At 42.3% G+C, this 14,968-nt stretch overlaps 1 protein-coding gene across 1 annotated transcript in view; it reads left to right on the forward strand.

Annotated features, from left to right (window-relative positions):
• Positions 1–14,321, forward strand: part of Cimip6 (ciliary microtubule inner protein 6) — a 50,498-nt gene extending 36,177 nt beyond the window's left edge. The window contains exons 5-7 of the mRNA XM_075942815.1: positions 92–245; positions 11,059–11,171; positions 11,948–14,321. Of these exons, the coding sequence (XP_075798930.1) occupies positions 92–245; positions 11,059–11,171; positions 11,948–12,148 (468 nt within the window). The 3' untranslated portion in view covers positions 12,149–14,321. The remainder of the gene's footprint in view (positions 1–91; positions 246–11,058; positions 11,172–11,947) is intronic.
• Positions 14,322–14,968: the final 647 nt, after the last annotated feature.

The raw sequence follows: 14,968 nt of genomic DNA on the forward strand, positions 1-14,968 counted from the left end.
ACATTAAATAACTGGATATTCATAGACTTCAAGCATCAGACGAAAATCTCCATCATCATTTGATATGAGTTTCCCTTTTTTTTCTGTGAAGAGAAAATGGTGGTTCCACAGTGAAGCGAAAGAACCTGTCTCCCAGCCACCTTATGACACCAAGAGCACCCAGAGAAGTGATTTTCAAATGCCAGCTTGCCCACTGGTTTTGCCAATCAGACACAACAGGATGCGAAAGCCTTCTTGTGGAATAGGTAAGGTTAGCCATGGTAAAACTTTTTATTAAGATGTGTTGGGTACCTCCTGAGAAAATGATCTTTTTACAGGAGCTGAAAATACATGGACAGCCAAGAGAGCCCGGGAAAGGCTCTTAGTCCCTCCCAGGGGACCCCATGTCTCCAGACACTGGACGGACATTAGTCACACCTGAGCTTCCAAGTCAGAAACTCTGGAACACTCTGCCCAGTTTTGCCACCAAATTCTAAAAGCTGTAACTATTGAAATAACATCTAACCCTAAATGGCAGAAACTCAGAGTATAATCTGAAGGGTGCTGATGGTGGGTGTGGAATGTCCCTCCTAAGCTGGTGTGTCTGAACAGATCTCCAGCCAGTGATGTCTCTGTAAAGCCTTCAGAATGTGGAGGCACCACCTAACTTCCTGTTCTCTCTCCAAATCCTAACCATCAATGCAGTGTGATTGGCCAACTTCCCTGCCACCATGCCTTCCCTGCCACAGTGGGCTCATTCCTCTGGAGCTATAAACCAAAATGAATGCTTTTTCTCTTAAGTCGCTTTATATCAGAGCATTTTGACCCAGCAGCAACAACAAAAAACAAAATGCTAGTTGTTATTAATCTTTATAGATAGTGCTTACAAAAGAAGAAATAGTCAATTAAATTTTATGAAATGTGAATTTAAAAGTTAAATAAAAAATTAACCTGTAGAATATCCTTATTCTAAGAATAAGCATAATGATTTCCAAAGCATATTTCCCTGTTTTTTTTATCATCTCATTCTTATTGTTAGATCACGTTATGATCAGTGCTTAAAATACATAACTTAGGAAATACCATTACAGATTATTAAACAGTTTTAGATCTAAAATGATTTATTTGTCTATCACTATAGCAAACCGAGTCACTTCTTGTTAAAACCATAATGCTAGTAAGAGTCAACAAAGGATTCCTTTTAAAGATCTTTAATGCTCTGACTTCTGTGATCTGGTCTGTTTAGCTGAAAATACATAGGGTTAGCTAGACCAAAGGTCACAGCATTAAAAAATAGAAAATGATTGTATGTGTCATGCATAATTTCTAGCTCCAGGGTAGGGGTTCGTGTAAAGGGGTAACTAGTCATCTCTGACAATGGCCTCTCCTTTAGAAAGAAAATTTCTGCTTCTGACTCATGATTTAGAGTGAGTACAGACAGCTCCATTTTCTGCCTCCTCAGACTATGAAATAGCAGAGAAATAAGGATAAAGTGAATGGAAGGAAATTTTTATGGAGTGTGTGGGAGAGATAATGGAAGCCTACTGTGGGTCAAAGACAAAGAAGCATATGGAGATAGAACCTCCGGCATGTCAGCAGACACAGCAGAGGACAAGAACCAAGAAAGCAGGAGAGCATCACTCCAAGTCAGGCTTTTGCCACAGCAGCTTCTACCCTGTCTTAACATTAACTACTAAAGAGCAGGCATATGGCACACACCTCTAATCCCAGGACTCAGAAGCTGGAGGCAGGTGGGTCTCTGTGAATTTAAGGCCAGCCTGGTCAGTATAGCAAGTTCTTGGCCAACTGAAACTTACAGTTGAGACTCCATCTCAAAATTAATAAAGAAGGAAGGAAAGGAGAAAGGAAGGAAGGAAGGAAGGAAGGAAGGAAGGAAGGAAGGAAGGAAGGAAGGAAGGAAGGAAGGAAAGAAGGGACAACTAAGAGCTGGAGAGCTGGCTCAGCGACAAAAGAGCACTTCCTTCCCTTGTAGAGAACCCTAGCTTGGCTTCCAGCATTCACACGGAAGTTCACACCTGTAACTCCACTTCCAGAGGGTCTGATGCCATCTTCTCACCTCTGCAGGCTCCTTCATGAACATGATACACATAAACTCACACAGGCACACACATACATATAAGTACTAGAGAACTCTTTTTTATTAATGAAGACTATTGGAGCCTAGACTTTTAGCCAGACAATAACTATCACACTGGGTGTACTAGAAAATCATTCTGATCCTTCTATTCTTTTTTTTTTTTTTTTTTTTTTTTTTTTGGTTTTTCGAGACAGGGTTTCTCTGTGGCTTTGGAGCCTGTCCTGGAACTAGCTCTTGTAGACCAGGCTGGTCTCGAACTCACAGAGATCCGCCTGCCTCTGCCTCCCGAGTGCTGGGATTAAAGGCGTGCGCCACCACCACCCGGCTGATCCTTCTATTCTTAATCATGAGTGGACAGCCAAAACACAGAATTATGCCAAGGTAATTTCCCTGGATAAAGACAAGGAAACATTAAGAGCATAAAACAAAACAAAAATCTAAAAAGTGTGAGCGAAGAGAAACCAGGTAGAGAGGCCATCAGGAAGTTCAACCTTTCTGGCGCTCTTTTCTGAAAGATGTAACATGAATTCTAATCGGTCTTAGTAATAAAAACCCAGAGTCAGATATTGCGGCAAAGGCTGAAAGGTCAGAGAGACAAAGGAGCCAGTCACAGCCACCTCTTAACTGCCAACTTCTCAGGCGGAAAGGGGGCGAGCTCCTGTTTCTGTCCTGCTTTACCACTTCCTCTCTCTGCCCAGCCATACCATTTCCTGTTTCCTCCTCCCAAGTGCTGAGATTAAAGGTGTGTGCCACCACTGCCTGGTCTCTATGGTTAACTCGTGACTAGCTCTGCACTCTGATATCCAGGCAAGCTTTACTTGTTAGAACACAAAATATCACCACAGAAAGGAGTAAAATGAAGGAGCAATGATGACTAAAACTGGTATAGGAGGTTCTTTTGTTTATGTGTTGCTTTCATTGGTTGAATAAAGAAATTGCCCTGGCCTTTTGATAGGGCAGAACTTAGATAGGCAGGGAAGACAGAACTGGATGCGGGGAAGAAGGACAGACAGACAGATGCCATGGTTCTCCTGCCCGAGACAGACGCTGGTTAGACTCATGCCAGTAAGCCAATAAGAGGCTAGAGATAATGGGGCAGGCAGTAATTTAATTAATATAATTTCTGTGTGGTTATTTTGGGGGTTAAGCTGACCGGGCTGCAGGATGCAGCCTGCTCCTCTTGCTACATAAAACATAGCATTTATTGAGAACATACTGTTTGTCAGGTACTTTATAGAACTTCCAAACATAAACTCTGATTTTATTCTCAAATTAACTCTATAAAGCAGTCGTTCTCAACCTGTGAGTCACAACTCCTTGGGGTCAAAAGACCCTTTTACAGGGGTCACATAACAAATACTTACATTACAATTTATAACAGTAGCAAAATTACAGTTATGAAGTAGCAACGAAAATAATTTTATGGTTGGGGGGGTGGTCACCACAACATGAGGAATTGCATTAAACAGTCACAGCATTAGCAATGTCGAGAAACACTTCTATGTAATGCAAGGGTGTAGCAATGAAAAAAACTGTCATTCTCAGTTTTCAGATAAGACAGAATAAGATTGTAGAAGCTTACCTTACCCTTTTAGGGACTTTTGCTGGGCCTAAAAATTAAATTAACATGAAGATCAACAAGAGGAAAGCACAAACATTTTTAAAAGCACGTTTTTGTTTTTATTTTGTTGTTGTTGTTTTGTTCTGTTTTGGGGAACGAGGAGTCTCATAAGGAAATGGAGATCCAGCAACATTTAATTGAGCCCGGGTGTCCTGATTTGGACAAAGCTGTAAGGTGTGAAGACATCCAAAGGACTTGGTCCAGGTTATCCCACTGGGTGGAGAAGCTAGGAACTGGTAGAGAAGGTCAGGTACAGATGCCCTCCAGGTCCATTTCCCTGGAGTAAGATGCGATGAGACTTTGCTTCTGGTGGAGAAAGGGCCTCTTTTAAGTGGAATCTCATCTCGTGCTGCACGTGAGTGTTTCCTACTTTCTCACGCTGTGATCTTCGATCCAGCTGATCTATGTATCTTCATCTAGACGGACCAACTCACAGAAGTCAGAGCATTCAAGATCTCTAAAAGAAATCCTTTGTTAATTCTTGTTAGCATTATGGTTTTAATAAAATGTGACTCAGTTTACCATCATGACATTCTTAGATATAATCATTTTAGATCTGAAAATATTTAATAATCTGTGTAAGGAAGCTCAGAATGTTTTCCTTGCATCCACTCATACAACACTAAGGGTTTCATGGTGCATTTGTCTAAACAGTTTCCTTCACTCCCCTCCCTCCTCCTGTCCTCCCCCGCCAGTTCCCATTCTCCCAGAGAGTCCCCACTTTCTGCTTTAGACCATCCCATTACCTTCCCCACCCTTTCCTTAGGAGCTCTCCTTTCACGCCTCCCTTTCTAACTTTATGATTTCCACACATATGTATAGTCTCTCGCTCTTGCACATAACCTTTAAGTTTGGGTCCCTCACATGAGAGAAAGCGTGTGCTGTTTGTCTTTCTCAGTTTTGCTTTCTTCACTTAACTTCTATCCTATCCATTTTCCTGCAGAGGTCATGGTTTCAGTTTTCTTCATGACTGCATAATATTCCTTTGTGTGTGTGTACCCCGCCTTCATGATGCACTCATCTGTAGATAGCTAGACAGGTTCTATTCCTTCCTGATTATTGCGAATGTGCAGCAATAACCACGGATACGCGACTGTCTCTGTGGTGTGCTGACTTAGTGAACTTTGGGTACCCAAGTGTGGTACAACTGGGTCATATGACAGCTCCATTTTTAATTTTCCTGGCACCTCCAATCTGATTTCCATACCATCTACTGTTTTTCAGGCTTTATCAACAATCATCAATATATTAGAGCAGCAGATGTCAGGGTGGCACCTTTAGCTAGCACAGAGTTTAAGTAACTTGCTGAAGGCAGACGATTGGCTCAGCCGGTAGCTGGTTGCAGTGTCTGTGCTCAAAGCTAACACTCTGCTCAGCCTCTGAAATGGTAAAGGAATCACCCTATAAAAGGCATTGAAAGGGTGCACTGGGTGTAGCTGGATCTGAAAGAAAGAACATAGACCATCATATCATGAAACAGCAAAATAAATTATGAAGAGAAGATTCTCAAACTTTCCATATGAAAACAAGAAAACTGTGACTATTTAAGAAACGATCTATGTGAAGTCCCCAGCTCATTAGCACATGCTCAGTGAGCTCGTATCTGTAGATTCTCAGGGGAAATCATACCCTAGCAGGTTTAAGTGGCATGGGTACTAGGACACTTTCTGGTGGCACCAGGCATTGAACTTACCAAGAAAGAAACAAAACTCTCTATGGCTCTTAAAGGAACAAAAATATTATAATTAGATGATTCGTAGGATTGGCACTAGAACTAAGGAAAACACCATCTGAAGTTCTACCGCAGTGCTTGTAAATAATAATAATAATAATAAATGGTGGCTGTGTGAGTCTTTAGATATTGTATTGTACTGTTAGGTACTGGATTGGAACTTAGCTTTTAAAACCTAGCATATTCTCTCTCTCTCTCTCTCTCTCTCTCTCTCTCTCTCTCTCTCTCTCTCTCTCTCTCTCTCTCTCTCTCTCTTTGTGTGTGTGTGTCTTTCTGTCTGTGTTTTGGTCTATCTACCTGTCTCTCCCCCTCCCCCCTCCTCGATTGATATTCCCCATTACTAAGTTCATTATTATATCCTAAGGTCTAGCATAGTGATCAAACTCAATAAGTAGTTTGAATAACCAAATGAATATACAGTCAAATGCTAAACTATTGACTATACCTTCTTAGATGAATACTACATATTACTCAATAAACTGAATTCAAATTTAAACTCACAAAGAAAAAGTCCCAACACTGACCTGAAACAATTCCTATGCAGGAGGTGCTTTGTTATTAGTGAAAAAAATTACTGTACCACTTCAGGCTGTGTAAAACTTCAGCTGTGTGCCCGTCTTTTACAGCATACACACTATGCCAGCATGTACTGGGGCCAGCGGGAAGCAACCTCCCGTCATTCTGTTCCCTCAGCCCACGGCGTTCCACCTCATCTCTGGCATTTCAGCAATGTTATCTTGTGCTGACAGTGAAAGTGCCCTTCCCACCACACAGCTTCCTGGCTGCCACCCACACTCAGTTCACAAATGGCCGTGCTTCATGCTGTCTGAGGCCCTGTAAGATCCAGTCATATTCTGGATTTGTATCATAAAACTTCGTAATCTGGAAAAGGTGATCTAATTGGTGAATTGGTGAAGGGTGGCATTTTTGGTTGAAATAAACCCTTGGCTGCTAACCTATGACTTTTTGTATTTTAATGTTCTTTTGAGTTACAGATTCAGACCCAGTGGTAAAGTTACTTGCCTAAGATGGGTTTCAGTTTATTGTTTTGCTCCAAAGTGTATGCTTTCTGCTGCATTTATTTATTTATTTATTTATTTATTTATTTATTTATTTATTCATTCATTATTTTAAATCTGGCATATGGAGCATCTTAGCTTCTTTTCTGTTGCTGTGAAGAGAAATCATCACCAAAGCAACTTGTAGAAGAAAGAATTAGTCTTAGTTTCAGAAGGTACACTCACGATCACCGTGGTGGGGAGCCTGGCAGCAGGCGGCAGGCATAGTGCTGGCGCAGGGGTGAGGAGCTTACACATTGACACAACCACCACACGGCGGAGAGAGAGAGAGCTGGAAATGACGGCGCAGGGGTGAGGAGCTTACACATTGAGACAACCACCACAAGGCGGAGAGAGAGAGAGCTGGAAATGACTTGGGGTTTTGAAAACTCAAAACCAACCCCCAGGGACATACCTCCTCCAACAAGACCACACCCCCTAATTCTTCCCAAACAGTTCCACCAACTGGCCACCAAGTATTCAAATATATGAATGAGGCTATCAGGGATAATTTCATTCAGACCACTACATGGAGCTGGCAAGATGACTCAGCAATTAAAAGCACTTACTGCTCTAGCAAAGAACCTGGGTTCATCTTCTGTATCCATAGCTCTCGCTCAACCTGTGACGTTAGCACATGTGGAATCTAAAACCCTTCTCTGGCCTCCGTAGGCGCCTGCACACATATGCCCCTTCCACTCACACACATACACACACATACACATACATACTCACACACATACAAACATATATACACATGCACACTCCTACACACATATACATACACACATGTATACATACACCTCACACATATACACTCACACTGACACACACATACATATACACACTGACACACACATACATATACACACTGACACACACACACAAACACATATATACACACACAAATAAAAACAAAATGAAAACATCCAAAACATATCATGAGAACTACAGTTTTTACATTTGTGATGTTTTTTCTGTGGGACTCGAATTCTATTGAGAAGAGTGGAGTTTCCAAGAGGAAAATATTTGCTGATGTTTCATAAGTAGCCATAAAGAGTTAAGAAATGTTCTCAAGTTAAAACTGCTAACTTACAGCTGGGCGGCGGTGGAACACACCTTTTTAAGCCCAGCACTCAGGAGGCAGAGGTAGGTAGCTCTCTGAGTGCAAGGCCAGCCTAGTCTACAGAGTACTGGGAAAGACAGCAGGAATCAGGGAGCATCTCTGGGGTCAGCTAGAAACCGAGTGCAATGGAAACTCCCAGGAATCTGAGGATGACCCTAACTGAGACTCCTAGCAGCCAGAGATGCAGAGCCTGGAGCAGCCGCCTCCTGTAACCACACAATCCACTCACATGACCTCTAACCTACCATTTGCCCTGCCTCAGAGATATGTGGGGTAAAGGTGACTTGGAACTTATGGGAGTGGCCAACCAATGCCTTGAGACCCATACCATGAGAGCAAACCCCCTCCTGATACTGCCTGAAAGACCAGGACCCAGAGTCTGGACAGCTCATAGACTAGAACCAAAGATGACTGGAAAAAAAGAGGGAAAAAAGTCAATGAAATGATTTCTAGTGATAGACTGCTATACTCATAGATCATTGCCTAGCCCAATTGTCATCGGAGAGGCTTCACCTAGCGGCTACTGGAAACAAATGCAGAGACCCACAGTCAGTCACTAGGCAGAGCTGCAGGAATCCTGCGGAAGAGTGGGAGGAAGGATTACGGGAGTCAGAGAGGTCAAGGACACCACGGGAAAAATACACAGAGCCAACTGACCTGGACTCATGGAGGCTCATGCAGATGGAACAGTCAGCCAAAAGTCTTGCATGGGACTGATCTGGGCCCTCTGCACATGTGTTACAGTTGTGTGTATTAGTCCTCTGCGGGGCTCCTGGCAGAGGCAGTGGGAGTCTAGTCTCACTGTAGCTTACATCCCATGGCTGACTGGTGTGTTTTGGAAGGCCTGCACTTTCCTGAAGGGAAAGGAAGGGGATTTGTTGGGGGGAAGTTGGAGAGGGGGACTGGGAGGAAAAGAGGGAAGGAGTGGAAACTGATTTATCTGGGAAAAATTAATTTTTAATAAAAATGTTAAAGATGTAATTTAAAAAGAATGAAGCAAGCCTTTGCAAGCCTTTTAAAAATGTATCTTTTCTGCAGAATTTACAATGAGCTTCCAAAGCTACACTGAACACTAGAAAGTGGAGGTGAGGGAGAAAAAAAATGGGGAAAGGAAAAGTGTGTAGAATGTTTGTAGCCAAGAAATAAATTATAAACCTAATTAAATCAAGCTGCTTTCTAAGTCTATATTCATATAGGTAGAGAACATTATTCAGAGGTTTACTTTCTTATGAGAAAATTATAAAACAATAAATCAAGTCCTTGAAGAAGAAAAAGAAAATGTGGGATTATCTTGATTGTGTTAGCAAATGTGGGAGTTAGCCCATAGTGGGGAGCACCATCTTCTGGGCATGGGCCAAGGGCTGTGTAGGAGTGAAACGTGTGATCTAAATGCCAGAAGCTGATGGAATTCATTTCTCTCTGCTCTTGGCTGTGGGGTGCGAGATGATCCATCTTACGTCACTCGACCTCTCTGAGATAACGGACTGTAACCTGGGACAGGAAACTGGGCAAATTCTTTTTGTTCAGGGTATCTTAGCCGAGTAACAGACATGAAACTACGATCCAAATTGGGTACATTTTAAAAGAGAGGAAAGTGAACCTCAGTAAAGCTGAGAGGGCTGCCCCCAAGTTGTACACGCTCAGGATATGTGGCAGAGCCTGAATCTGAAGACGTTCTTGTGCACTGGCTTCTCCACTAACTCACTATTCAATTCTAAGATGCAGAGGTGCTGTGCTTTATCTAAGAAGCTGTCACTTGCTGAGATTAGTGAAAGCATCGATGCTCGGATAGTGAAAACATGGTATTCATAAGGAGACAGACTTTTATCAATATACAAGAAAAATATAAATTATGGGATTTCCACAGTGCTGCAGCTCTGATGTTGTTGGCACCTGCTCTTCTTGGTGTGCTCACAAGTCCTCGGAAACTGGGTGCTAATTAGAAACCAAAGGAAATATTATCACTTGTATCCTGTATGTATTCTCCATTCTTATTTATTCGCCCAAATTAGACTATGTTCATTCGCTTGTTTTAGACAGGTTTTCATTATATCACTCTTGCTAACCTGGGATTTGCCATGTAGACCAGGCTAGCCTCATATTCACGGGGCTACACACCTGCCTCTGCCTCCTGGGTGTTCACACCAAAGGTTGCAGCACCACGTTAGGCCACAGTCTGTCGCACTGGGAGGAACCATGAGTTATTTTACTTTGTTTCGTTTTGTTTGAGGCTGAGTTTCATTGAGTATCCAAGGCTGGCCTTAAACTCATTATACAGCCCAGGCTGGCCCCAAACTTGTGGTATTCCTCCTGCCTAGGTGCTGCGATTAAAGTATATTCCACCACTTCCAGCGTACAAATATGAGCTGTAAAGATTATATTTTGTTACACTTTAATGGTTTTTATACATAAGGCACATAATTTGAATGCTATATAATATATGATCAAAGTTCAATCCACCCCTCTCTACCTTTCCTCAATCACACAGTTCTTCCCTACTGGAACCACCATAATCAATTTCTTATGCACTGTCCCATAGATGTGCCAGGATATGCAAATTCTTACATCCACATCTGCATTTGTTAAAAAGAGAATCAAAAGTATTTCCTTTGGCAGCATCCATTCAGCTCTTTCATTGTCAGTAGCAGGTGGACATTGCAAACAAGGGGAACCTCTGTTACTGGGCTGAAGAATAAAGACTTTCTGCTCAGCAATGCCAGCCATCCTGAGTGTCCCCGTGGCATCAACACAGAACTCTTTGGGCATCATGGTAATCACTTAGCCACGACCACACATTCAGTGGAAAATCTTCCATACCCTTCCTAGTTGTCAGAAACAATTTGGCAAACAACTTTGTTCTCGCTAAGGCATACTGGTGTCTGTTTCAAAGCCTATCTAACAGGAGCTGAAGAAACAGCTTAGTGGTTAAGAGCACTGGCTGCTCTTCCAGATGACCTGGGCTTTATTCTCAGCAGCGCGCAGTGACTCCCAACCTTCCATAACTCCCCAGTCCTCGGAGATCTGACACCCTCCTCCAGCATTTGAAAGAATCGGGTACACGTGTACATATACACACATGCAGGGAAAATGCCCAACCATGTAAAATAAAAATAAATATTTTTAATTTATCAATTCCGTGTGTGAAACTAATTTTTTATTTAGATATTTTCATTCAGAATAAATTCTGAATCCATATTATTAGAGCTATGGTTAGATAACTTAAGGGATTTCTGTTGACCTTTGGAACCTACTATGTAGAGCAGGCTATCCTGAAACTCACGGGACTGCTTGCCTTTGCCTCCCAAGCACCAGGACCGAGGGAGTCTTCCTCATGCCTGGCATTTTTGACAGTTTCATAAAGGATAAATATCACAATATTTGTATTTCCATATTCAAATCTAATTATTGTACTGATTTCACTAAAATACCTCTCATCTTTCCTAGTTCCGCTTACGTGCCTGAGTTCATCAGAACATGGAAACAATTTCATAGAATACATCTCCTTTATTCATCAATATGATTCCAGGAAAAGTCCCAATGAGCCCATCCGGGGAAAGGTGAGGCAATGCTCAGAACTAAGCATTTAATACGATACAGAACAGACGTATAGGAGAACTTTTCAGTCATATTTGTCTTTCTAATCGTTTATCTAAACAAACGTAGTCATCAGCAGGTTAGACTCAGCTCGTGGTGTGTAAAGAACAAGGATGGTGTCATGGTTTTGAACCACAGAGCCTTTGGTATATTTACCGAGAGCACTGGTTTAAAGTGATAATTGATTAACATTTTAGATGTTCTCATAAGCAGGACAGAATGGAAGAGTTGTTGCTGCAAAGTCTAACGATACAGATGTTTGTTTTCATAGTTCATTGTAAGGAATCCTCTGACATTTGGACACAATCATCAAGTCTATGGATTGATTATAGTTTCTGACATTTGGACACAATCATCAAGTCTATGGATTGATTATAGTTTCTGACATTTGGACACAATCATCAAGTCTATGGATTGATTATAGTTTCATCTGCAGCCATAGCAACCTACAAAGCAAAAAATAAAATCCCACGCAAATAGTTGCATTTGGACAAGTAGCGGTGATCAGAAAGCACAGACGCTTTGGTGACTGTCTGCTTTTTACTTCTCGGCTCCGTCTATTTCCCCCCTGTTTACAAGGCTCACCAAAACTTCTGTGGTGTCCTTGGTTTTGGACTGAAGTGACGGTTAGTGGAGAAGCAGACAAAGACTTTCCTTCATAACCAGGACTTGAACTCCCCACACACGCAGCTCCAGTTCAGGCTTCCCTGGATAATGTCATCTTTGTTTTCCTTTCCAGAGACACGGAACCTTTGTGCAGAGAGAGATAAAGCCACGGACTCTGCCGATAGTTCCCAAGGGACCAGAGGTATTACCGAACGCTCTAGGGTCATGTCCATCAGAACAGCACCCAAAAACAGAAAAAGGAAACTCGTCAGGAGACAGAATGACCTCACCAGGCCCACGCTGGCAGAATTCCCAAGAACTGCTGCAGATGTAGATCAGCTTAGGAGAAACAGAAGGCAGCCCAGGCTGGCAGGTCCAGCGCCTGGTGTGGATGAGGAGTGTGGCGCACTATAGGGCGAACTCTTCTCACCAGGCACGGGCCCTCAAACCCACTAATAATAAAGCCAGGGTAAGTGAGGACAAACTCTGGTGTTCAGATAAAAGCGTCATCTCTGGAATGTAGGCAGATTTCCCCAATGTCATGTGGGCACTTGGCACTGGCATTGTTATGATCAGTAACCTCAGAACACAGAATTTACATAAATAGGGGGAAAGATTAAATAGTCCAGCCCAATTTTACGTGGCCCCAATGAGTGATAGATTATGAAACAGTCTATCTGTCTTTTTTATAAACAAAACAACTTAACAGAAAAACAGACTCTCAAAGGAGAGGCCCAGTTCGCTCCATTGTTAGTCACAGCCCTAGAGTCCCACTGGTTGGGATGCTGACAGTGCTTATGAAAGCTGTGTGGCCTTGTGTAAGTTATTTAACCCCTGGCTTAGTCAGGGTTTCTGTTGTTGCAATGAAACACCATGACCAAAATGTACACTGGGAGGAAAGGGTTTATTTGACTTCACACTTCAGCGTTGCCGTTCATCACTGAAGGGATTCAGGACAGGAAGTCAAACAGGGCAGGATCCTGGAGGCAGGAGTTGATGCAGAGGTCATGGAGGGGTGCTGCTTACTGGCTTGCTCCTCATGGCTTACTCAGCCTGCTTTCTCATAGAATCCAGGACCAGCTGCCCAGGGATGGCACCACCCACCATGGGCTGGGCCTTCCCCTATTGATCACTAAATGAGAAATGCCTTACAGCTGGATCTCAAGAAGGCATTTCCTCAGCGGAGACTCCTTCCTCTGATGACTCTAGCTTGTGTCACATTGACACTCAAAACCACCCAGTCCAGCCTCTTTAGATTTCATAAAGTTATTGAGCATGAGATTGTACACACTGATCAATAAATGGTCACTGTAATGCCATGGTTACTATTACTACTCTCAGACCTCCTCTATACACAACTGAGAGTGTGTAAACCAAAAGCATCATAAGATTGTACACACTGATCAATAAATGGTCACTGTAATGCCGTGGTTTCTATTACCACTCTCAGACCTCCTCTATACACAACTGAGAGTGTGTAAACCAAAAGCATCATGAGATTGTACACACTGATCAATAAATGGTCACTGTAATGCCATGGTTACTATTACTACTCTCAGACCTCCTCTATACACAACTGAGAGTGTGTAAACCAAAAGCATCATGAGATTGTACACACTGATCAATAAATGGTCATTGTAATGCCGTGGTTACTATTACTACTCTCAGACCTCCTCTATACACAACTGAGAGTGTGTAAACCAAAAGCATTCGTCAGTACAGTCACACACACAAACACAAATCAAAGACTTACGAGTACTTAGGAGATGAAAGACCTCCTACATTGTTTTGGCTGCATCATTTATCACACTAGCTGTGATAAATTAGATGATTTGGTAAAAATTGTTTCTATGACTCTTCTGATTTGTTATGTTGGATGTGCCATGATATGGAGAATTAGGTAAAAGTGTTGTATTGTGTACAGAAGCACATGATATACACATGGGGAATTAGGTGGAAGTGTTGTATTGTGTACGAGCAGAAACACATGATATACACATGGGGAATTAGGTGGGAGTGTTGTATTGTGTACAGAAGCACATGATATACACATGGGGAATTAGGTGGGAGTGTTGTATTGTGTACAGAAGCACATGATATACACATGGAGAATTAGGTGGAAGTGTTGTATTGTGTACAGAAGCACATGATATACACATGGGGAATTAGGTGGAAGTGTTGTATTGTGTACAGAAGCACATGATATACACATGGGGAATTAGGTGGAAGTGTTGTATTGTGTACGAGCAGAAGCACATGAATTTTCCTCTGATTCGACAACAGCTGTCTTTTCTCCTCCACCTCATCCCCACTAAGGGAATTTCAATAAACTACATCTTTGTAGTCATGCCTGTGTGTTGGGGATTTCTGCCCCTTATGTCGTGGTGGATAAAGGCTGATGGCGAACCGTTTGATGCCAAAATTCAGTAAAAAATAAACAACAAAATAGAGATAATCATAAAGGAGAGAACTCCTGTGTTCCAAAATAGGAAAGGGGCTTGTTTCTGCATCAGTGTGTAATCTGACAATGTTGTCAAAGCACACACATTGCCATGTCATTCTAACAGCTCTATAGTCGGGACGAAGCTGACTCCATTAGTACCTGTTAGTCAAATCATCCTCAGATCCTACCTGTTTCACGAGTTCTAATTGCTATTAATAATAAAAACCCAGAGACAGATATTAGGGGGTGAAAACTGCAAGATCAGAGAAGCAGAGCAGCCCGCCACTAGAGAGCTCACCTCTACAACTCTCAGCTCCCAAAGAAACCATGCTCCTCTATCCGCCCAGCCATATCACTTCCTGCCTGTCTGTATGGACCTCCAGACTCTATGGTTAACTAAAGGCTAGCCCCTCCCTCCGATCTTTAGGCAAGCTTTATTTGTAGAGCACAAGCAAACAATCATCATACTTACCTGCATATCTCGGCTCCCTTCCAAAGCAAGGCTGTAGTACTGAAACAGTCTATACTGATGATGGTTTCGAATCTCATAATCAAAGAAGAGCATGCACCCAAGAATGGGAGGCATCTCACTCAACAAGCACCATTGAATCAGGCTGGTAAGAACTCTGATAAAGGGGGACATGGTAATCAGATTTGAAAAGGGACTTAAGACTTGACTTTGACTTCACATTTGAGTAGATATGCAATTTT

Source organism: Microtus pennsylvanicus, chromosome 12 (assembly GCF_037038515.1).
Source record: "Microtus pennsylvanicus isolate mMicPen1 chromosome 12, mMicPen1.hap1, whole genome shotgun sequence".
Lineage (NCBI taxonomy): Eukaryota > Metazoa > Chordata > Mammalia > Rodentia > Cricetidae > Microtus > Microtus pennsylvanicus.